General features: G+C 31.9%; 1 protein-coding gene across 3 annotated transcripts; it reads right to left on the bottom strand.

Moving 5' to 3' along the window:
• Nucleotides 1–9,028: 9,028 nt before the first annotated feature.
• LOC108464390 (uncharacterized) lies at nt 9,029–15,598 on the bottom strand. Of its 3 annotated transcripts, none has more exons than XM_017764669.2 (10): nt 15,096–15,598; nt 14,051–14,438; nt 13,298–13,504; nt 12,801–13,022; nt 11,906–11,975; nt 11,594–11,818; nt 10,839–10,930; nt 10,524–10,706; nt 10,317–10,453; nt 9,029–9,460 (listed from the first exon to the last, which is right to left on the bottom strand). In XM_017764669.2, the coding sequence occupies exons 1-10, from the start codon at nt 15,227–15,229 to the stop codon at nt 9,235–9,237; spliced, it is 1,884 nt and encodes a 627-aa protein (XP_017620158.1). In that variant the 5' UTR covers nt 15,230–15,598; the 3' UTR covers nt 9,029–9,234. The 3 variants fall into 3 exon arrangements, 2 of the variants coding, with proteins under 2 accessions (XP_017620158.1, XP_017620159.1); XM_017764670.2 differs by having other exon boundaries at nt 11,909–11,975; XR_008277313.1 differs by having other exon boundaries at nt 9,325–9,460; nt 10,317–10,430; nt 15,096–15,597.
• Between the last annotated feature and the right edge of the window lie 7,842 nt (nt 15,599–23,440).

Below are 23,440 nucleotides of genomic sequence, written 5' to 3'. Positions count from 1 at the left end.
TCAGACTTAGGTATATGTTATGGTTAATTTCTTCAAGTATCATATATTGTAATGACCCGATAGTTAAAGGTGTTGAAAAGTATATTTCTGGGACACCGTTTCTATAAATCGATAAACATTTACGAAGTTAATTTAGTAGCAAATTAATTTTATTGGATAGGTAAATTGCATGAATTAAGAACTATTAAGGTGTAGGAATCAAACTGCGTAAGTGTTAAAAGTTGAATTATAGATTGAAATAAATTGAAGGGCCTAAAGTAGAAATTAGACCTTTCTATTTTAAAGTGGACTGCATAGTGATATGTGTTATATATATATGATAACATGTAATAATAAATAAGTAACATGAAAAGTATGTATGTATATTATATAATAATAAATAAAATGAAAACAAATTAATGAAATAAAAATGAAAGTGGAAAGTGAGTATGCATGCAAATTAAAAAAAGGAAAGAAAAGAAGAGAAACAACGCACGACTAAGTGACCTAAGGGTTCAAATCCAATTTGGTTAGTCTAATTTAGTTTCTCTTTTCTTTTTGTAATTTTTACGTTTTTAGAATCTCAGTACTTAAAACTACCCGACTCATGCTATAATTTTTAGAATTGTTTAAGATTTTAGATGTTGTCATTGTTGAGTAGTTTAAGTATTAGGGCTTAATTTGATAGATTTTAAAGTTAGAAGTGAAAAATGACTAAATAGTGAAGTTAATTATTGATTTTGAGCAGTAGGAACTAAATTGTGAAAAATTCTAAATTAAGGGGTAGAATTGAAAATAGGAAGTTAAATTTAGCTTAAACTGAAATTAGTATAAAATTTGAGGTTAAATATGAATATTAAATTTAGTCTCGATTTAAGGACTAAATTGAGGATTAAGCAAAATATAGTAGAAAAATTTAAATTCTTGTGAATCGAGTGGTATGTTATTAATTAATTGTAATTATTTTATTCCGTAACAAACATCGTTCCAGAATCCTCGAGTAAGAAAAGGAAAGGCAAAGTCAACGTCATGTAGCTTGGAATATACAGTTTGTGTTTCTATAATCTGAATTAAGTTGTAAACTATTACATATTGCATTGTTATGTATGGTAAGCATTTGAGGTGAGTACTTTTATACTTTGAGATTGAATTGAATTCATAGTTGATTTGAAATGGATTGATTTTGTATATTATGAAATGTATTGATTATGTGAATATTGAATTGACTATATGTGATAATGTGTATATATATGAAATTGAGACATTTGTTGTATTAAAAAGTGAAATGAAACCCATTAACTATTCTGGGCTGAATCGGATATAGATGGCGTGCCATAGGATAGGAAGAGTTTAGGGATTTCTTCGACCTCGAGTCGATGAGGCACTAGGTGCCAATTTGCTTCGATCTAACCGATGAAACACTAGATGTCAACTTATATAGCGATAGGCGCAGTTATTACTTCGGATTTATCTGATGAGGCACTAGGTGCTAAACTAGTGTGTTTTTTGGATTCGTGTATCCATCCGAGTCCGAGTCATATTAATAGGGAAAATAAACGATAAAATCGATGTGTTCGATATTGAAATGACATGGCTGAGAAATGGAAATGGGATGTGAAATGAAATATGAAATGGTAGATTGTTATGAATATAGATTGAATTATGAGAAATGAAATCATGAATTGGAAGTAGAGATGAAATATGTCATTGAATGAATTGGTTTCTCAAATGACATATGAAATACTATTGCCATGTATTAAAATTTGTGAACTCTATTGAATGTGAATAAAGAATGAGTAAGTTGGCATTATCGATTTGATACCTATGTTTTATAATATTACTTATTGCATCTCTATATCTTAACTATTCATATCAAGTTTAAATTGTTCAGATTATAAAAATACCATTGAGTTATACCCCGCGTACGGTTTTGTTTTCCGTGCGCAGGTTAGGTACTTTCAGCTTATCGTCGACTCAGCATCCAACAATAATCCTAAGTTCAAGTGTTGTGATATTTTATTTTGTAATGGCATGTACCTAGGAGGTCCTTTAGTTGATGTTGGTTATAATATAATGTTAATTGTTAACTTACACAAATGCTTATGATGTAATAATTAAATGTTCTGATTTGTTAGTAATGTCTGTGACCCTAAATCTGACGACGGAGAGGGATTAGGGGTGTTACAATCATATTCTTGTACCTATATCTGGTTATGCATTGGACATAGGTACTTCAAGAAAAATGAATAGTAAAAGTAACATAGCTATTTAAAATGTTATACGAGCAATTGATTTGGTCGTAGGTTCTGAATTTCATTGGTGTATATATTATTTTTCCTGGGAAAAAGTTTTATATGTAATTTCATTCTTCATTTTTTCCAAGATTTAGGGAAAACGAATTCAAATTGGCTAAGGCAAAGAATGCATACATTTGACCTAAATGATAAGATCCCTAAGCTTTAGTCAAAAGTTAAAAAAATGTGACATGTGTCATCATTCAATTGGCTAATGAGCCACAATAGAAATTTGTAAAATCGATTAACAGAATTTTTAACAGTAGTGACCAATTCGAACAATTATATTAATAAAGTGACTAAATTGAAAAAGAAAAAACAATTTTAAAATGACCAAAACAAAAACAAAATTACTAATTGAGTGACTTGCAATATAGCTTACCCAAAAATATAATGACAAAAAATTTATATGTATAATATAAGACCTTAAAAGAGCTTTTTATATAATATAAGACCTTAAAAGACCTTTTTATATAATAGTCATTTTAGCACTTCCAACTTCCTCATCCAAGACGAAAAAGCATAAATTTAGATTTCAGATTGAGACTTATGCTTGTCCTAATGTTTTCGGTCATCATCAAAATTTTGTATTCACGAGTGTTTTAGTCGTGTCTAATTTTTTCTTTAGATTTTTATCCTGTCTCAGTGCATAGAATATGTATTTCGGTTTTTCCATGAAAAACCAGGAGACATAACTGTGCTTCATATAACCATAGAGGTCTGTAATGTAAATCATCGAGGTTGAATGCTTTTAAAATTGGATCGGATTGGAAATTGATCAACACATCAATTTGGAGGTAGTGGTTAAGTTGTTTGAATCATGACAATTTTGAATTATTATTAAACTGTCAATTGTAAATTCAAAAAATTGATAAAAAAATTTGATTGAACCAATTTTTATGATTTTTGGACTATTTTCATGTAGCTCGAACCTGGAAAAAACTCAACCATTACCCAACTCAACCCGTCCAAAATCAATATAAAAAAGAATTTTAACTTTCCCTGGTCCTAATTATCATTTGTTGCTGCGGTTTTCTTGCTCTGCTTACCCTGCTACAAATTGTATACTCAATTCTCTCTTATTATCACTAGTAAGTCCAAGTTTTTCACAATTTTTCATGGAGATAAATGGGCAAGTCGAGAAGCGAAGCCAAGTCTATTAAGTAAACATAAACTACAACTGCTAATTCGTATATATATATATATATATATATATATATATATATATATATATTGTAATTTTGTTATTCCTGATGTCATAAACTCCATATAGCTTTCGGTTTTGTTAATCACTGGTTTAGTTATTTTTATGTTGTAACATCGATTTTTAGTGGTGACGGAATAGTGGTTTCGAGATGACAAATTTTCATCATGCCAATTCGTAAATATTATTTTTAAAATATTTATAGAGTCATTAGGATCATATTAAAATTTAGTTAAAAATTTTATCGTTTAAATAATTAATTAAGAAAAAGATCTATATTGAAAAATGTGTAAAATTTAGTAAATCTTAAATTCTATTAATTTGATAACCTAACTATTAAATGAAAAGGGACTTAAGCAATAGTTAGTCCATAATGTTATTGATTGAAAATAATAGGCTATAATGTTATTGATTGAAAATAATAGGCTTTTAAATTTTATTTATAAGGTTATAGTTAAAGGTAAATTTATAATTTAGTTAATTAACTAAAGAATAATAAAACAAAAAAAAAAAGAAATTGGCTATCATCTTTTATGTTCTTCCACTGAAAATCAAAGAGAAGTTCACCATTTTTGGAGCTTCAAATTCGTAAAAACATAAATCCTTGCATGTGAGTGATTTCTTTACCCGTTTCTTGTAATTTTATATTTTTAATATCATTACAACTAGGTCCAGCTAGCTCGTACCTTCGTTTTTGAATCTGTTAAAAATCTTAAAAGTTGTTATTGATGAATCTTGAATGTTTTTTTTATAATAACTATGTATTTGAAGCTTTGATTGTGTTATTTGGTGATTTTGTAAAGTGATTTTTGTTAAATTTTGATTTAGGGATTAAATTGTGAAAATGTCAAAATTTTAGGATTTGATAGTGAATTTGATGTTTAGTAGCGACTGTTTAAGGGTCCAGTATATTTGGCTGTAAGGTTGACCAGAGAAAAATGGTTAATTTGATGATTTTTGGGTTAAGGGACTAAATTGAAAAAGTTGTAAAAGTTAGGGGTAATTGTATAAATTTAAAAAATAAAAGGTTATAAAATGTAAAATGAATTGGAGTGTGAAATGTAAGCTAATAATTGAGAAATTTTACATTTTAGATCAAGACTCAATTGATACTTGTGGAAAATAAAAAATTACAGAATAGTCCCTAAACTTCTGCAACTACTATAATTTAGTCCAAGTAAGTTTGTACAGTTTATAATTTAACATCTATATAAAATGTTTGATAATATAATGTGATATAATAGATATATTTGATTATAGATGATGTAAGGTTATTTGAGAGATGTTATTGAATTTCAATATTTGGATCGGAATATGTTATTTGATCTATATGAATACAGGATAGAGTAAAATCGAGATACGGTGTGTTATGGGGGATTGGAGTGGAGATTGTTGTGGAATGATATATATATGTTTTCCGAGAATACCAAGGTTCAGCATTTGTTGCGAACTCTTATGTTATACTCTCTATTTTGGTGTGTTTCGGATGGATTAGCTCTTATGAGTATCAGGTGTGTTTCAGTTGGAAGATCGATGTACTCATAACTGTTAGTCATTCATTAGATTGTAAATCTTAGTAAGCTAACTTGTTTAGTGATTTTGATGGTTTTTTCATGTATTTGAGTTTTGAATTGAAGTTTACAATTCACCGGTTGAGATTGTGGATAACATGGAACACATATGATTGTATTATTATTATTATTTTATTTGTTGTACTTACTTTGGTAAGATTTTTCGTTTTAGTACGTCGAACTTACTATGTAACACCCCAAACCCGGCTTAGACGTTATGATCGAATCTGGTGATGTCACAAGGAATGGGTTTTGAAAATGGCGTTGACTTGATAAACCATTCAAGTTTAATACCACGAGTTCGTTCACAAATAAACTAATAACATTATTTAATTAATTAATTTTGTCAAAACACTTATTAAAGCGGAAGTTTAATAAATTCGCCATATTTTAGAAACTCGATTTGTTATTTTTAGGAAAACCTCTTTTTTTTCCGTAAAAACTGCCAATTTCAAAAAATAATTTACCAAGCATGCAAAAAATCAGCAAACCAGAATCAATAGTTTAAAACCCCCCCCAAAAAAAGTCTAGAGAGTCCTAAAAATTACAAACTCTCAAAATGATTACCAAAAACATAAATGAACCATAAATTGCTAATTTTAAACCATTTACAGTCGAGTGGTCACCGTTGAGTCTCTGCCGCACTGATACGCCTAAGTCTATGGATTACCTGAAAAAATAGACAATAGATGTGAGTTTACGAAAACTCAGTGTGTAACCCAACTGAATTAAGCATGCAATCATACAAAATTGTACGTACAGTCAGATACAGATACAGATACAGATTCAGTTTTAGATTCAAATTCAGATAATAGATTTCGTTTCAGATATGCAGAATCCTACCCCGGTCCTCTACACACCAACTCCGATCATCCCATCACACCATGTGGGGTTAAAAACACCCACCCATCCCGACACCCCACGTCATGCCATTAAGACACATATCAGATAATATGTAGCCAAGCTGCCAGAATAATGGCGATTAACGCCGAACAAAGAACTTCCTCCTCATATGCAAATCTCACCCCAATAACCAATACAGAGATTCAGATACAAATATAATAGATTAAACATGCTCAACATGCTTTAAACAAATACTAGATACACATACATTAGTATAGCCAGGCATACATTTAGTATCCTACTCAAATCGGTCTATTAGAATATCATAGCATACAAATCAGAGTTTAATTAGCCCTTACCGACCTTACAGTAGGCCCACAGTCGATCGAAGTGACCTATGTGACCCAAGGGAAAATTTCAGAAAAATAGGCCCACATGCCTGTGTGGCCCACATGCCCAGATTGGCCTATACGGCCTGGCCCAAAATCCACATGCCCGTGTGGCCCACACGTCTAACCTGACCTAGCCTGTGTGGCCCACACGGCCACACTCGAGCCACCACACAGTCGTGTATTGTGCACGGCCATGCTTTCATCGACCACACGGCCGTGTCTCGTACATGGCCAGGCACACGCCCGTGTAGTGTCGACATTGGCCAATTTTGGCTTTCGCCAAAACTCGTTTTTCTGTGTTTCAAAAACACAGTTCGTTTAAGACGCTACAACAACCACGAGCCCTCCAAAACCTAAGAGTCGACATAACAATGCTCAAAATTAGTCTTAAAACATAATTAAACCGAAAACTCGAAACCAACCATCGCGCAAATCAAGCTTATCACTTACCCCAACACTCCGAACGATTGACTACGATTCTGCAAGAGTAGAATCATGATCTTCCCGATTCGTTGCTACCAAAACAATAGTATAACCCCAATCAACGTTTGAAAAAACACAAGTTACAGAATAGCAAAGCCCCACTTACCAGAACGTGCAATGAAACCGAAATAACAAGAACAAAGGTGTGACGACCAACAAAAAGGAAACATAACCGAAAAGGAGAACAGGAAGAAGAAAACGGAAGAGAAGTAGAGGCCTAACATCAATTTTTTCTTAGAAGAAGAGAGAAAATTTCTAGAAAAAATAAAAGAAACCAATACTGATAACCCCTATATCCCATATTTTTCTCCTGCTAACCCCCTCTCTCTCAGACTTTTAATACGACTGAAATTCTATCAGTCAGTAGAGCAAAAATTAACACCCACACTCGCGCAGGGATTCGAACACAGAACCTCCAAGACGCCAACACCCTTACCACTCAAACCTGCATGCTCAGTTTGATATGAATTAACAGACAATTTTATAAAAGCCCACTGAGCTGGTAAGGCTTGGATCCCAAAAATAACCAAATTCACAAAGGGTGAGACTTGAACCCAAAACCTGTCAAACACACCCAGAACACTTAACCACTGAAGCAAATAGATATTTGTGTCAGGTATTTACAGAACAGAAATAATTACTCAGGGCGTTAAGCTTCAATGAGCTTACTTGTATTATTTTTTGTTCTTGTAGATACTTTGAAGGTTGGACGGTCGGATCGGCACTCAAGTCACACTATCCACTCATTTTCGGTAGATTTTGGAATGTTTATTTTGGATTATATGGCATGTAATAGGCTTATATGTCATTACTATTGATTTGGATATGTAAAATGTTAAATATTATCCTAAGTACAAATAGTCAACTTATATATGATATATGTGAATCAGGTAAAGATGTTTTAATGCAAATATATATGGTATGTGTTAATAGAATGTTGTGTTTGGAGTGCCTATGATAGGCATATTGGTTAGGTGTTAAATTTTGTGAGTTGATAAGTTGTGGTTGATGATTCATTTTGATGTATAATTATATATACTTGTGGTATCAATGAGGATACATTGGTTAGGCACTTAGGATGTTGATTTAGCATATTTTTAGCTTGTTTAATGTCACTTTGAATAGGTCTTTTGACTGGTAAATGGGTTACTTAGAGTCCAAGTAAGCTTAAATTGGAAAACTTGTTATTTAAGGTTTATTTTAGGTCCACATGGCTTGAGACACAGGCGTGTGACTCAGCTCTGTGAGACACACGGTCTGGCAACACGATCGTATGTTATCTGATGAGTTTTTTAGGGTGCAAGTCAGTGAGTTACACAGCCTAACACACGGCCTGACACAAGAGCGTGTAGGGAAACTTAGAGAGTTACACAGCCTGACACACGAGCATATGACATGGCTGTGTGAATACTCAGAGAGTTACACCGGTAAGGACACAGGCTGGAGTACGATCGTGTGTACCTAGTTCACTCTTTTACCATAACATTTATTCTTTTTTTTTATTTATCTTAATATCATAATCATATGATTTTCCATTAAAACTACCTAATTGATTATAAAACACAGCAAAAGGAGAAAATATTTGCACACACAGAGAGAGAGAGAGAGAGAGAGAGAGAGAGAGAGAGAGAGAGAGAGAGAGAGAGAGAGAGAGAGAGAGAGGGAGAGGGGGAGGGAGAGAGAGAAGGAGAGGGAGAGAGAGAGAGAGAGGGAGAGAGGGGGAGAGAGACAAAACTATGTTTGGTTTTACGGTTTGGAGTGTCGGTAATTTATTAATTATAATTGTATTATAAATAAGTAGCAAAATATGGGATAAATGTTTGGAAAAATTGAAACCATAAAAGCTAAATCTATGCTATTTCATCAAATTATATTGTAATTTTAAACGTGGTATAAAATTATCACATGTTGGTACAAATGGATATTGATGTATAACTAAGTCGATTACTTCTTAGTTTTTCTGTTTTTGAGCCATTAGTTTTGACAAAAAATCAACTTTTAAATCAATAGTTATAGAGGTAATATAGATTACTTCTTAATATTTCGGTTTTCTTTTTAAATAAGGTAATTTAATGTTAATAATAATATTCCTAAATTCTTCTTCAAGTGAGTAGAATTTGGTTAGATATGAGGAAAAAAATCTGAGTTTGTATTATACGAGGATCACCACTCTAAACCTCAATTCCTTAACCTTGAATCCTAATGAGCAAAATAATTCCTCCCTTTATTCCAAAAAGAATAATCATAACAGTACCTGCCAACTTTGGAAATTAACCTTTTCATCATTGCATTACAAAAACAAACAAACTTCATATCCAATTCTAATTTTACAGACATACACATGAAACAGTGACCATAAGAATGAACCATGCACTGCCCATTTCAATCATCAAACACTCGGTTTTCAAATCTAACAGTCGTAAAACTCACATATAGTTATGGAGTATCCAATTCCTGAGAAAGAAAATTCAAGACCGTGTACCACTGTTTATATCATCAGGAAGTGGAATTGCTTCTGTGAAAACAAACCGTTTGGTGGCATGGAACAGTTTAGCCAGCTGCACAACTGCGGTTTGAAAGGCACTTGTCCTTGGTGAAACAGCATCCGGAAGTGCTGGCATACATTCGGGATGGAACTCCTCCTTGTTGTAGGTTTGCACAAACAATGTCAATACTGCCCGACAAAAGATAAATCTGCAAATTTGATACAAACTAAGTTTTAACTGCAAATTGTCAAATAGTCTTGGTTACAAGTCCTACTTGCCAACGCATGAGCAAAGAAATTCTAGATAGAGGGCAACAGTCATGATTCTCACATCAAATATGTACATTTATGTTACTTGGATTCTAGTTTCAAACATAGTTGTATACTACTGACTGAGTGGTGACACATTGTGGCACTTTCTCCAATCTACTGTGGTGGGGTTGGAAGAAAAAGGGAAGAATAAATCCAGATTTGGGGACATCATTTAAGTTCAGCAGAAACCAGTGTAAAAAAGCACTAGACTAGATGTCAAAATGGTTAGACCCGAATTTCTAGTTCAACCGGTTGAATTGTCCAACTCATTTAAATGAGTTTTTAGATATTTTAAAAAATTTAATGTTAAATAAACATTAAATGATTAATAGAAATGTACATTTGACTTGATGATGTTGGACTTACCATAAAACTAAAAGGTTTAAAATTTCAAATATCATCAATGTAAATAATAATAATAATAAACATAATATTAAACTGGTTTTCCCGATTAAATTGGTTTTCTACAGGCTTAGTCAATGAACGGTCTCATCCAGTGTACAAGACCAATTAAATTGCCCACTCCCAGTCCAACCACTTTCAATTGGCTGATCTAGTTCAGTTTCAACACTAGAAAGAACCAAGCTCAAGTGTTGCAAAAACATTAAAAAGTGAGACTCGTTAACCACCACGTTAAAGAGAGACTGAAAAACTTTAATGCAGATGTTTGGTAGAATTTCATAAAAATCAAGAAACATTTTTACCACATGCTTCCCTAAACATTTCAACCCTCACAATTGAACACAAAATTACCTAAGAAGAAACCGTCGTAGGAACGGATCTCCAAGAATCTGTGCCCAGACAGGATCAAGGTTATCCGATGTTGCCAATGTCCAGCCCCAGTCATTTAACGATGAAGAAAGCAGGCTTTCAGCATGTTTATATGTGTCCTGGAATTTTTCTAGCGCTTAATATACCAAACAAATAAAACGAAAAAGAAGTAGAGGATTTCTTCCTTACCATTTCAATATCAGAGCCTGAAATACCAAGCAACAGACAAAAAGCCTGCAATGGAGCTGTTAGAAAAATTGTGAGTAGGCTACCAACTGAGTGACGAGAAGCATCACTACTGCCAATTGGAAATGAACAGTTAGGGGACAGAAGCAATGCAGCTCGCTCTCCTTTCTCAGCTCCACTAATAGCCTGCAGATGTTTTAACACAAGACGAGCTCTGACATGGGTTTGATAAGTAAAATAGGTAATAGAAGATACAATTACAAATTATGCACAATAAAAAATATCAACAATAAACGAGACATGGTTTGACACACTTGCCTTAAACACCTCGCTGGCATCACTTTCAATTATTATAAAAAGTGGTCTTCTTGTGAATGGAATTAAGTCGCTGGGGTAAATACAGTTCAATCCTAGAAATGAGGTATTAGATGTTAGGACAAACATTCATAATTCTAGAAGACAGGCGTAATAATGTTAAGACTATGAATAAAGAAATATCAAATTATTAAAGGACTGACGTAATTCTCAAATGGAAAATGAGTAAGACCCAGTACAAACATAAATATTAAAAATCTGAAAAATAAAGACCAGCCATTTAGGAAGCTCCTTAAGCATTTAGATTATGCCAGGAAGAAAGTTTCAAACATACAAACAATATGCTTGGCATGATTCTTGGTTGCAAAGCATTAAAAACAGCAGAGATGTTGCATATTACTTTTTCACATGATGAGACATGTTTGATAAAAAAAAACTGTGAGAAAGTGAATCCTAAAATTAACTAGTACTAAAACCTACTACCATTACAACAAAAACAACAACGTAGAGAATCATTGAACAAGATCCCAACAAGGCTATCAACTGACTGGCATTTGCATGAGTTATGACTTTACAAAATGACATGCCCAATAGACCTTAAGTTCATAATGGAGAAGTTTTGCGAGGAGATAGGTTATATATGAAATCTCTTCAATTCATCCCATAAGTATAGATTAAGCCATCAAATAAGCTAAACAATGAACACAATAGCAGATTATATGTACGAGATTGATAATTGCTCAGAACTTTGTGCATACCTCCACTCCCGCAATTACCAAACTGCAAGCAACCAGTATGGTAACTGATGCAATCTCCTTTCTTCTGACTTGCCGAAGGGTTTGGGCTATTGCTTGGTGAACTCATAGATGAAGTGGAGGTTCCATCTGAGTGAATTGTATGAGATTGAAAGTCCCTTGTAATATTTTCTGCTGCGTTGAAACAGGTCCCAGAACCTGAGGGAGACAAAGTATGTCCAGTTGTTCCTGAAGCAATTTATTATAAAAGGCATGAGCAGCTGCAATTATGATAATGCACAGGGAGAAACATGGCAAGCATGAGCCAAAACTGACCACCTGAAGCTGACAAATATACCAAGAGAACACCATCAGGAGGGAGCTCCTCACAGATGGTTGCCAGAACCTGCTCACAGAAGGTACAACAACATAAAACATACTACAGAGCAAGAAAGGTAGCACGTATAAAACCACAATTTTATTAGTAAACCCCAGAGTCATTGTTGACGTTGGCAGATGAGTTACATAAACAAGCTACGTCATTTGTGTCAAAGTAAATGGTTTTACTATATCCCTTGACATGCAAGAAAAGTCATGTACTCATGTACAAAGTATCCAGTAATTCTTAATTCCCTGAAGGGTAGGAAAATATCTCATTAATGGACAGAGAAATGGTAATTTGTCAAGGTAATAATCTCCTTTATCTTCACATAAATTTACAATTAATACTTACTTAGATATGTTATTGAGATAAAACACAATTGATGCTCACCAGCAGCTTAGAAGTACTGCATTTTCTTTTGCATCCCTATACTTCTCCTGTACTAATACAGAATGCAAGAGCCTAAGTTGGTCTTATTATGAACTTGGCTTCACTTAAAAATTGAAATGAGTTTATGATATCCTAATCCAATCAATCACTCAATACCTTTACTCTTCTTTCATTTAAAAGGTACACCCATTGGAAAGCTTGACTGCAACACTCCAGCTCTTCTCTCCCTCTCCCATATTTCTAGCGCCAAAAAATACTTATTTCATTAAACTTTATTCTTTCCTGGCCCCAAAAAAATTTTAATCTATTGCCATCTTATTGTAATAATTACACCTCCTCAAAACACAACCTTTAGGATTCGTTGGCTACTAAAAGCAGCATTATGGAAGCCAACAGCAACCTAAATGGCCCCAAAACTAAAACCTGAAGAAAATATCTATTCACAGGTTTTAAACTTACCGCAATAAAATGTGTTAGAGATGGACGATATAATACAGCTTTTCTCGGGTTTGGTGGCAAAGTAGGATCAGCAATATCTTGGGAGTGGTTAATGCGACTAGATCCTAAGGCTCCATTCTGACCATTTTTACCACCAGCTGACAGGTAGAAAGAACCACTGGGCTCCCATTCCAAGCACTGAAGCATCCTAAAGGTGTCAAGAGTGAGCTCTGAAAATTTGACCTGATCAAGAATAAACAGGAGAAAAAGATAGATTACAAACTATTTTTAATTCATTATGACAAAAGTAGAAAAATGAATTCAACATTTTTAATTTGACCTGATTGAGAGTAAACAGTAGAAAGAGATAGATTACAAGCTATTTTTAATTCATTAAATACGGATGTGGCAAAATGAATTCAACATTTAAAGCTATATATACATATATCTGCATACATGCATATAGCAGACGCCATACCATTTATGAGGAAGACAGGAAAAACAAAACCTTCCCTAACCTCGTTATGATGGTAGCTGCTCAGCACAGCATCCCGCAATCTCAAATTCTTTCTTGCAACTGGTGCAGCAACATGAGGTAGAACATCTGGGTGAGGGTCCAGTACAAGACTATACCTTAAAGGCCTGATATTCATAAAAGCGGTGTCAGCTTTCAAAAATCTTACTATCTCCTGAACCACCAGCTTCCATTCTTTAAAGTCAGTGTCCTGGAGAGAAACTGGGTTACAATCATTAATCTGGACATAAGTAATCACTGTCATTCAAAAAAAACCAAATCTGAATATTAAAAGGAGATTTGGAGGTTCCTAAAAGACCATCTAACATCTGAATGAAACCATCACCAAATGACAGGAACCATGGAAATTTTAAAACATTGGATTATAGTTACTTCCACAATCAAAGATTACTATATTCTCTGTGAAACTTTGGATTAATTTTAAGAGGGAAAAAAACAGAGGTAACATATCTTTCACTCAAACCCACACATAAACCTCATGCTTAATATCTATTATGACTTGTTTATTCCATGATATGCTACTAATGATGTTGATTACCTCTTTCTTCCATAACTCAAAAGTCAACCTTCCCACCCCCCCCCCAAAAAAAAAAAAAGCCCAAAAAAAACGTGAAAAGAAGCATATAAATAACTTCATCTTCACAAAATGCAGTCTTATTTAAGGCACATCTATATTTCATTAGCTGTAGAAATGTAGCCCTGCAAAATTAAGCATGCATGGTTACGTCATAAAGACCTGGAAAGTCCTCTTGCATTCATCAACCAACATCTTCAGCTGATTAACTAATTGATGCACCATTTCTCTACGGTTTAGAACCAAACACACCATCAAAAACCTAGCTAGAAACCTCAATTGTTTATTTGCAAGATTGAAATCCTGAAATGATCCCTCTTTGAAATACTCCCTTGTCAATATCGCCTCGTAGAAGATATATGCCTCAGACAAGTAACTCGCTTCACTTGTTCGCATATATTGTCCATAATAAAGCTGACCAATTCGTGATGCAATCTCACCAATCTCCCATCTCTTAAGCCCTGCTTCAACTAGCTTCTGCCGATTTTCCTGCTGAAACTTCCACAACTGAGTGTAGACTTTGAATACCTTGTAAAAGTATGTATCGTACCTATGAAGTAGAAACCAAATATGCTAAGTTCATTAATAAATTGTCTTTCAATTAATGTTCCACAAATTATAGTTCCATTTACACAATAAAAGAACCACACTATTTCAATTAACTAAAGTTCTCTTCAATTATCTGTTTGAAGACTCATCGTCTACAATTCTCTGTTTCCTTCCCAAATAATTCCTAACAGGCAAAAGCAAGTGGTAAAAGTAAAATCATAATTAATTAAAAAGTAATGACAAAATGCAATATCAATTCAAAATAATTATTCAATATTTATTAAAAATATATATTTTGTTATCAGAAAAAAGTTAGAACTTCAAATTTAGTTGTTTGAATCATAATTCAGTTTCGCACCCAAATGCATTATTGCTTTCTGTTTCAGGAAAGAGAAACGAAAAGGCAAAATTAACCACCAAATCGAACCTCCAAAAATAAAGGAAAACGAAAATAAGTTTGGATAATCCAATAATTTGGTTTGACATCCTAAATAAACCATTCTCGAAAATAGATTTTATAATTTTTTTTCTCTCCAATAAAATTATTTACCTTTAAAATTGCAGAAAAATCAAAGAAATTAAAAACTACAAAATCCTAATTCCCAAACGACGATAAAAGTAAAGAAAAGTTTCACAAAAAAAAAATTATATATTATACCTGTTGCGCTCATAGTAAGGCAAGTCTCTGATCTTCGAAAATTTCTTATCAGCTTTATCAACTAAAGTCCAATACCTCTCGCTCACCGGAATATTGCTACTACTGGTATTGTTGTTCATCTGCTGCTGCGACATTTCCTTCTCTTATTTTTCTTTGGACTTACGAATGTGCTCCGTTGGCTTTCTCACATGGCCGCTACCCCAACTCTCTCCGGCCGAATTGGAGGTCTTATTTACTCGGATGATCTAATCGTACAGGGTTACCTGGAAATTCGAGTGAAATTAAGAGGGGCGAATCTAGAATTTGATCAAAAGAATAGAGGAGAGGTTTTTTGGTTTTTGGTTTTTGGTTTTCCCTTCAATATTTAGTGATCGCACATCGCAGTAACTGTCTGTCTGAGGTTTTGTGAATTTATCAATTTCACTTTTTCTTTTAGTAGAAAAAGAATTTTGGTAAAGCTCACGGAGACTCCAAAATAACATTCGTCGTATTTTCATCACTTTAAAAATTTTAATTTAATCACTTTATTTTTTTTTATGGATTTCTAATATTGAATATTAAAATTGTTCATTGGTAGGGCTGAGTAAAGTAAAAAATTTAGGCCTATTTTTTAGGTTCGAGCTTGATTTAATCTGAAAAATGAGCCTAAAATTTTATCGAAATCTATCTTGAATAAAAATACTAAAAATCGAGCTCGGTTTACCTATATTAAAATTTTTATATTATTTTTATATAAAATAAATTTAAAAATATAATACACCAAATACACTAAAAATATTAAAATAAATATTTCCCAATAAATAAATAAAAATTAAAAATATATTTAAAGTGCAACTTAACAATAAAATAGCTCTAAAATAGAAGCAAATTTAATAATAAAACAAGAGTTATACAATATCCAAATAATAATAACAAAATAGTAGTAATATAATAGTGAAATGATAGCAAAACAATGAAAAAATAGTAAAAAACAACAGTAATTTTTTTGGCAAATTCTAATCAAGTCGGGTTCGGGACAAAAAAGTTTACCCGAGGCCTGGCCCATTTAGAAAATGGACATTATTTTTTTGCCTAAGCCCATTTTTCAGGCCTATATTATCTATGGAAATTTAGCAAATTGAGTGATTGGCACGTTGTTTTGTTTGTTGACTTTTGACTAAAGTTTAGGGACATCCCTATAATTAGTCCAAATCCCCCCTAAATTTTATAGAGAGGTTCCTAAACTTTAGTCAAAAGTCAATAAAAAATATCACATGTCAGTCACTCAATGGGCTAATGTGCCATGTCAGCAATCCGATAAAAGAAAATGAAAATTTTAACGACAGTAACTAATTCGCACAATTATCTTATTTAAAGTGACTAAATTGTGAACAAAAATTTGGAGTGACTAAAATAGGACAAACTCTATTTTAGAGTGACCACGGGTATAGTTTACCTAAGAAATTTTTTTTGGCTAAATTATAAATTTAGTTATTTATGTATGTATAAAGTATGTCTTCGTCATCAAATTTTATAAAGTTACGATATGATTACTAATTTTATCAGTTTTTACATTTTGATCACTAAGCCCGATATTTTTTAAAACCAAATCGGTGGTCAAACCGATCAAGCTACTGGTTCGTCAGACCAATTGGTTTGTCGGACCAATCGGTCGATAAAAAACATTCAAAAATTCAAAAATTTTAAAAATTTTGGTTGAATTGATTCCACCGCCGATTCAATCAATTTTTTGTCAATTCATTAAAGTCACTTTTCGAACCGGTACCCAGACCGACTCTTAGTTCAACCAATCCAACTAGTTAAGTCTGGACTTATTCAAACAACATTACTAAGCCTTTAATTGTAATTAACAATGCAATGATATAAATTTAATTATTTATGTATGGTTTAAAATATGTTTTTGTTATCAATAACTTAAAAAAAAGGTTATGTTATAATCGCGAAAGCTATCAATTTTTTACATTTTCATCCTTTAATGGTGTAATGGCATTAGTCTGACTTACTCAATCATCCGAAAATTTTAGGCCAAGTTGCATTGTAAATCCTTATGGTTTTTTTTTTTCTTTCCGATCAATTTTATTCATTTTCTTTTATTTTCCTTTTCCTTTTTGATTTTTTCTTTCTTTCTTTCTTTTTCTTCTCTTCTTCTTCTCTCTTTCTTTCACTAAATTCTCTCTTTCATAACCCTAGCTATTATTACATGAGGGTCCAACTCAAACGGGTGAAAGCACAGATGGGGAACATTAAAGTAAATGATGAATGCTTGAGAGATAAGCAAACGAAAATAAGAGCAAAGAATGCGATGGATTGAAACAAGAAACTGAAATGATCATTAAACTTAGGACTCAAATCCAGCTCGACAAGATGGAGATTTCGTTGAAGCCGCTAAGCTCAGCTAGTTCAATTTCTCCAAAGCCCAGTTTTCATTATAAAAACTATTTTTCATGTGATTAATTGAAACTGCAGGTAAACTTACTTGTTTTTCTACCTTCTAAACTTTGGTGGCAGGTAAACTGCAGGTCTTATGTTTTGGTCAGCCCCAGACTGGATTTTATAGTTACAAATGTTTAGCATTGTTTTTTTAGAATACATTTTATGTATGTTTTGGGCTGAAAATCAGAATAGTGGGATCAAGTTTGGTTTCAATATTGTGCAGTTGAAAATGCAATGGAATTTCATAAACAAAAATGGGTCAAGTGTTGTTTTGGTTCTTACAAAAATCTTTTGCTCTTCTGCTTGTCATGGTTGAATATATATTACTGTTTTGAACTATAAATTCAAAACGAAAATGGACCAAATCAAAACATAAGCAAGAACAAGAAGGAAAGTTAAACATTGTTAAGGAAGTATTTTTTATAATTGAGTTTTTTGAGAGGAACATGAGAGAATAAAACAATTTATTAAAGTAAATACTTGGGATCAAACCATTCGTGGCACGTTTCTTCTCTTTTCTCGTCTGCCTTTGTGGCTAGTTTCTTCTATTGATCTTTGCTTTTTCTTTCTTTTGCAGGTCTTGTTTCTTGGATACGATGGAGGAAGACATGGCGGGTCTTAGACTCTTAGTATTAAAGATGGGGAAGAGGAAGCCTGGCAGATCAACGTTGGAGAAGATCAAGATAGGTTGGGTAGTAAGGTATTTTCTAACTTCCAGTGTTGTGCATTTTTAGGTTAGGCTCGTAACACTCCTCACTAGATCTGATAATAGGTCTGAACATCAGTTACATTTAAGCACATAATCATCTTTTGAAATTATAGTCATACACTTATTTTGTAACATTTTTATTATACATTTATACACTACTAAACTCAGGTACATGCTATCTCTAAAGTCCAAATTAAATTTATATACATACCAAAAAAAAATTGGTATTGTAAGTTGGATTAGTAATGTGATCGAAGTTGAAGTAACAATCATTATAAAGTAATCCACATACCTTCAATGTATTTTCTTCCACCTACACGTTTAAACAAACGCGTTAAGCTATTTGAATAACTTAAGTACTCAATTGAATTTAATCTTACCATATATATATATAATTTAAATATTTTTTTAATGACATTTATTCACATAGTTTCTTTCACTAATATACTTAAACTTTTAATTTATTTTCAAAACATAAAATCATTTAAATTAACTTTATAACTTATAATTTTACTATCACACATATATCACTATAATATTTTTACTTTCTCATATCACTTTTGCAGTTCTTAGTGAATCTTAAAGGAGTTCCAATCAGTTAGAACATATAGTATTTTAATAAATTCCATAACTCTAGGCCAAAATAAAACTCTCAGACTTTAACGAAACTCTGATAATATAATTCCAGCAAATATACAGAACTCCATTAAACACATTACATAACTCATTTCTCCTTTCCCAATCCCCTTCAAACCCCCGCAACACTAGCTTGGTTCCCATCTGAACCCCCAACCCCTCTCAACTCCAAAATCATTTCATTATCACATATCATATATCTTCTAAGCTTATTAAGACATTTATTCATATAACACTTTCATTTTAAATCATATAAACATATGCATAATATTTTCATTTTTACACATTCTCATATTCACTTTATATAACATACTTGGCATATCACATATATCACTCTCTATCACATTACTTATTCACTTGGAATTACATAACCACATGCACTACATCCTCACTTCATATATTAATTCAAATGAACACTAACGTATCACATATTTACAATACTTTACACTTTACATTTTAATTCACTTTCATATAATACTTTGCTTTCATAAAACACTTCATTCAAATGATTATTTCACTATTTTAGTACACATAATAACTTTTGAACATTTTACAATTTAGTTTTTAAATTTATAAAAATTCAGTAATTATTATATCACCTTAAACTTCATTACTATCGCATAACATTTCATTTAAGTCTTTAATCACACTTTGTTGGTTTCATATAACACCTTTTATACGCTTTACAATTTAATCCTCTCTATAGTAATTTCAAGTATAATACATCTACTCACTTATCAGTTTTATGACAAATAAATAAATTTTCACTATTATAATTTAATCCTTAATTTCATTAAATTCACTAATCAATAAATTATCACTTTATCATTTTTACTTTACTAACATACCTTTATTTACATATTCACAACTAAATTCAGTATTCATCATAATCATATCTTTTCTTTTTTTTTATATTAAAATTTTAAACACTTAAAATAACATAAACAAGCTTGAACTCAATTAAGTACTTACCTATTTTTTTCACTTGAATTCAACCTTTCTATTCTCTTTCCTATGCTTACCTTTACTTTCTCCTTCAACTAATTGATTTCCATGGTAAAAAATGATCTCATAACACTCTAGGATATGAAATTAGGCTATAGTTTTAGGGTAGAATATCAAAGAAAATTCATGGATTTTTTTCCCTTTTTCTTTCTTTCCTTCTTTCCCTTTTATTTTTGTTGTCCAACTTGCTCCTGTTCCACTTTCTCTCTCCTTTAGAAATCTCTACATTTTTCTTTCCTTTCAATTTAATCCTTATTTCACCAACCAATCAAATTCCTCCACATTTCATCCATAATTACCACATCATTGTGTCTCCAAATATCATTTTAAAAAAAATTGCATTTAAGTCTCTCATCCATAAAATAGGGAAATTGCAATTTAATCCCTATATATTTTCTCTTTTTTTTTTAATTTAACCAGTATCTCAATTTTCCAAATCCACATATCAATACATATCCATGTCACAATTATAAATAATAAATTTACACTTTTAGTCCTCTAACTTTCACAAATTTACAATTTAACCTTACTAAATTTCATTATTCATGCTTTCTCTCTAAATACTTATTTCACTTTTGAACTATTTATCCTTTCTCATTGTACAAGCCCAATTTTGGGCCCAAATAAACATAACCCAACTATCCAATTAAAACCCAATACAAACCCAAAACTCTTAGCCCAAAACTTAGCCCAAAACACTAACCCAACCCAAAGAAAATCAGAAAAAGAAAACCCTAATCCCACTTAGCCTCACCTAGGACCCTCTGGCCGTCTGCCACCTCCTGCCTGCTGCAGCCACTGCCCTCGCCACTGTGCCACCGCTCAAAGCTGTACCTGCAAGCATTAACGAGACAAGACAGAAAGCAAGAAGCAAGTTGTAGAAAAAATGCCTATAAAAGGCCAAATCAAAAAACCATTGTAACATTCGGCATTGGTGAAATGAGAACAACATTTTGGTTTTAAATACAGAACACAAAAACAGATCCAAAGATAAGCATAAAGTCGCAGCGAAAAAATAGAAAAGGCAGTCCAAAGATTTCGAGCCGAAGGTTTATCCATCTTCTTTTTATTTTTCCTTATTTCGGACCCATTCATACATATCTTTCTCTATTTTATATTTTAAAAAACAGCATACACGAATATATAAAAAAATACAAAAAATTTTACCTTTTTTCGAAATTTCGGCCACCGTGCACGGTGACCGGCGATGACAAGATCGGGCGGAGGGAGGGGGCGAGTCTTGTGGGACCTAGGGCACATGCAGAGAGGAAAAAGAGAGAAGGCCTCAGCTTTTTTTTTTTTTGGAAGGGGTAAAAAAATGAATTTTTTTGAAGGAAATTTAACTTTTATAGCATGATAAAACGGCATCGTTTTGTGCCTTAGGCCTGAACGCCAAAACGGCGTCGTTTTAAGCACGACCCAAAGACCCGACCCGTTTTACCCTGGGATCCGCGTGTTTTCACTAATTGGGCTATTTATGCCCGTGGTCCTTCCGTATCTTTCCTCCTTTTAATTTAATCCTTTGTTATTTTTCTTTTGTTCTTAAATTTGGCCACGTAAATTCGCTTGGAGTTCAATTTGGTCCCTCATGTGCGGATGTGCCGGTGATGGACACATGTTTAGAAATTGGTTTTATTTTCGTTTGGTCCTCAAAACTCATGCGTGTTTTTGTATTTACCCCCCGTTTTTTATTTAATTATAATTTTGCACCTCTGATTTCAATTTTGCTCCAATTTAACCCCTAATCAGTTTGGTTTTAATCCTCCTTTCTTATCTTTATTTACTTGTTTATCTTATTATTATTAGTTCATTATTTTCATTTAGTCATTTAATTTGTCATTGTTACTTTATTTATTTTATATTTTATTATCCTTACTTAATACTTATATATAATATATATACGTTACATAGTATTATTAATAGTTTAATATTATTGTTTTTATTAATGTATTTGTATGTTATATATATATATATATATATGTATTCATTTGATGTATATACATTGTACTACATATATTAGCATTACTACATATATTTGTTCCTTGTAAGTATTATATAAATACGTATATATTATATTTTATGTACATTATGTATATATTTTAATATATTATCGTATATTTTGTTTTGTATATTATATATATATTATGTATATTCTTTTAATATTATTATATACTTTTTATTATCATTTTTTAATATATATTATATGATATTATTAATTATTTTTCTTTTCTCTTTGCATCATTATCATTTCTATACATGTGTGTCGTATATTCCTTTACATATATTATGTATATATCGTTAGTATTACTAGTTACATGTATTTATCCCATTTCATGTACACATTATGTATACACATTCAATATTATCATATATTTAATTTCAATATATATTCATATAATGTTTCTTTATTTTTATCATTATCTCTGTATTGTTACTATTATTATTACACCTTCCATTATCATCACTATTGTATCATTACTTTTTAACATTTTATATATAATTATCTATACGCCATTGCTTTTATACTAACTAATAATATATATAAATATACACATTTTTATGCATACTTATTTTTATGTATTTCATTACTCACATTATTATCGTTTCATCATCTATTTATCTATATCTTTGTAAATCCTTTCAAACCTCAAATCATTCATTATTTGTATCATCCTTATTATTATTAACATATACATACCATGTAATTTTATTATATTACTTATACATTTTATATATACCATGCATATGTGTATTTTAATATCGTACTATTATTGCTATGTATATATATATTTTTTATTACTTCTATTATTACGTAGGTACCTTGATACGTATATGTATGCGCTTTTATATTATTATTACCGCTATCATTATCATTTTATTTCGCCATCTTTATATTTATTTATTCGTTAATTTACTTATGTATTCGATTATTTCATTTTTCTCACACGCATTTGTTTATATTTACGTATTATTAACCTTGCTTCTATGTCATCTTTTCATAATTACTCGTTATTATCACTCATTATTACACGTTATCATTAATATCATAATCTGCTTTTATGTATTACTATAAATTACATTATGTTTTTACTCAATGCCTCAAAAATAATTCTTTCATAAAAGTGATATTCCGTATCCGGTAATCCGAGATAATCGTGCCCGATATTCCGTATCCGGTAATCCGAGATAATCGTGCCCTAACTTACTGGGTTTCGATTTTTCTCATTTAACCTAAATAACGGAATACTCTTTTAAATCACTATACGAGTTTTGAAAAATGCTTATTCTCGAAGATGCGAAGTGTTGTGCCCTAACTTACCGGGTGTGACATTTTGTCATCTCGAAATAAGAATTTGTTTTGAAATAAAGACAATATTCGGTGTTTGAGAATTCGGGAAAACGTACCCTAACTTACTGGGTTTCGATTTTTCTCGTTTACTCTAAATAATCGAATACCCTTCTAACAAATTAAAATACGCAAATTTTATATAAAAGGCAAGCTCGCTCTCGAAAATTCAAGATGTTGTGTCCTAACTCACTAGATGTGACATTTCATATTTTG

This window comes from Gossypium arboreum, chromosome 13 (assembly GCF_025698485.1).
Source record: "Gossypium arboreum isolate Shixiya-1 chromosome 13, ASM2569848v2, whole genome shotgun sequence".
In the NCBI taxonomy this organism is placed as follows: Eukaryota; Viridiplantae; Streptophyta; class Magnoliopsida; order Malvales; family Malvaceae; genus Gossypium; species Gossypium arboreum.
This window is presented reverse-complemented; position numbering and strand designations above follow the sequence as displayed.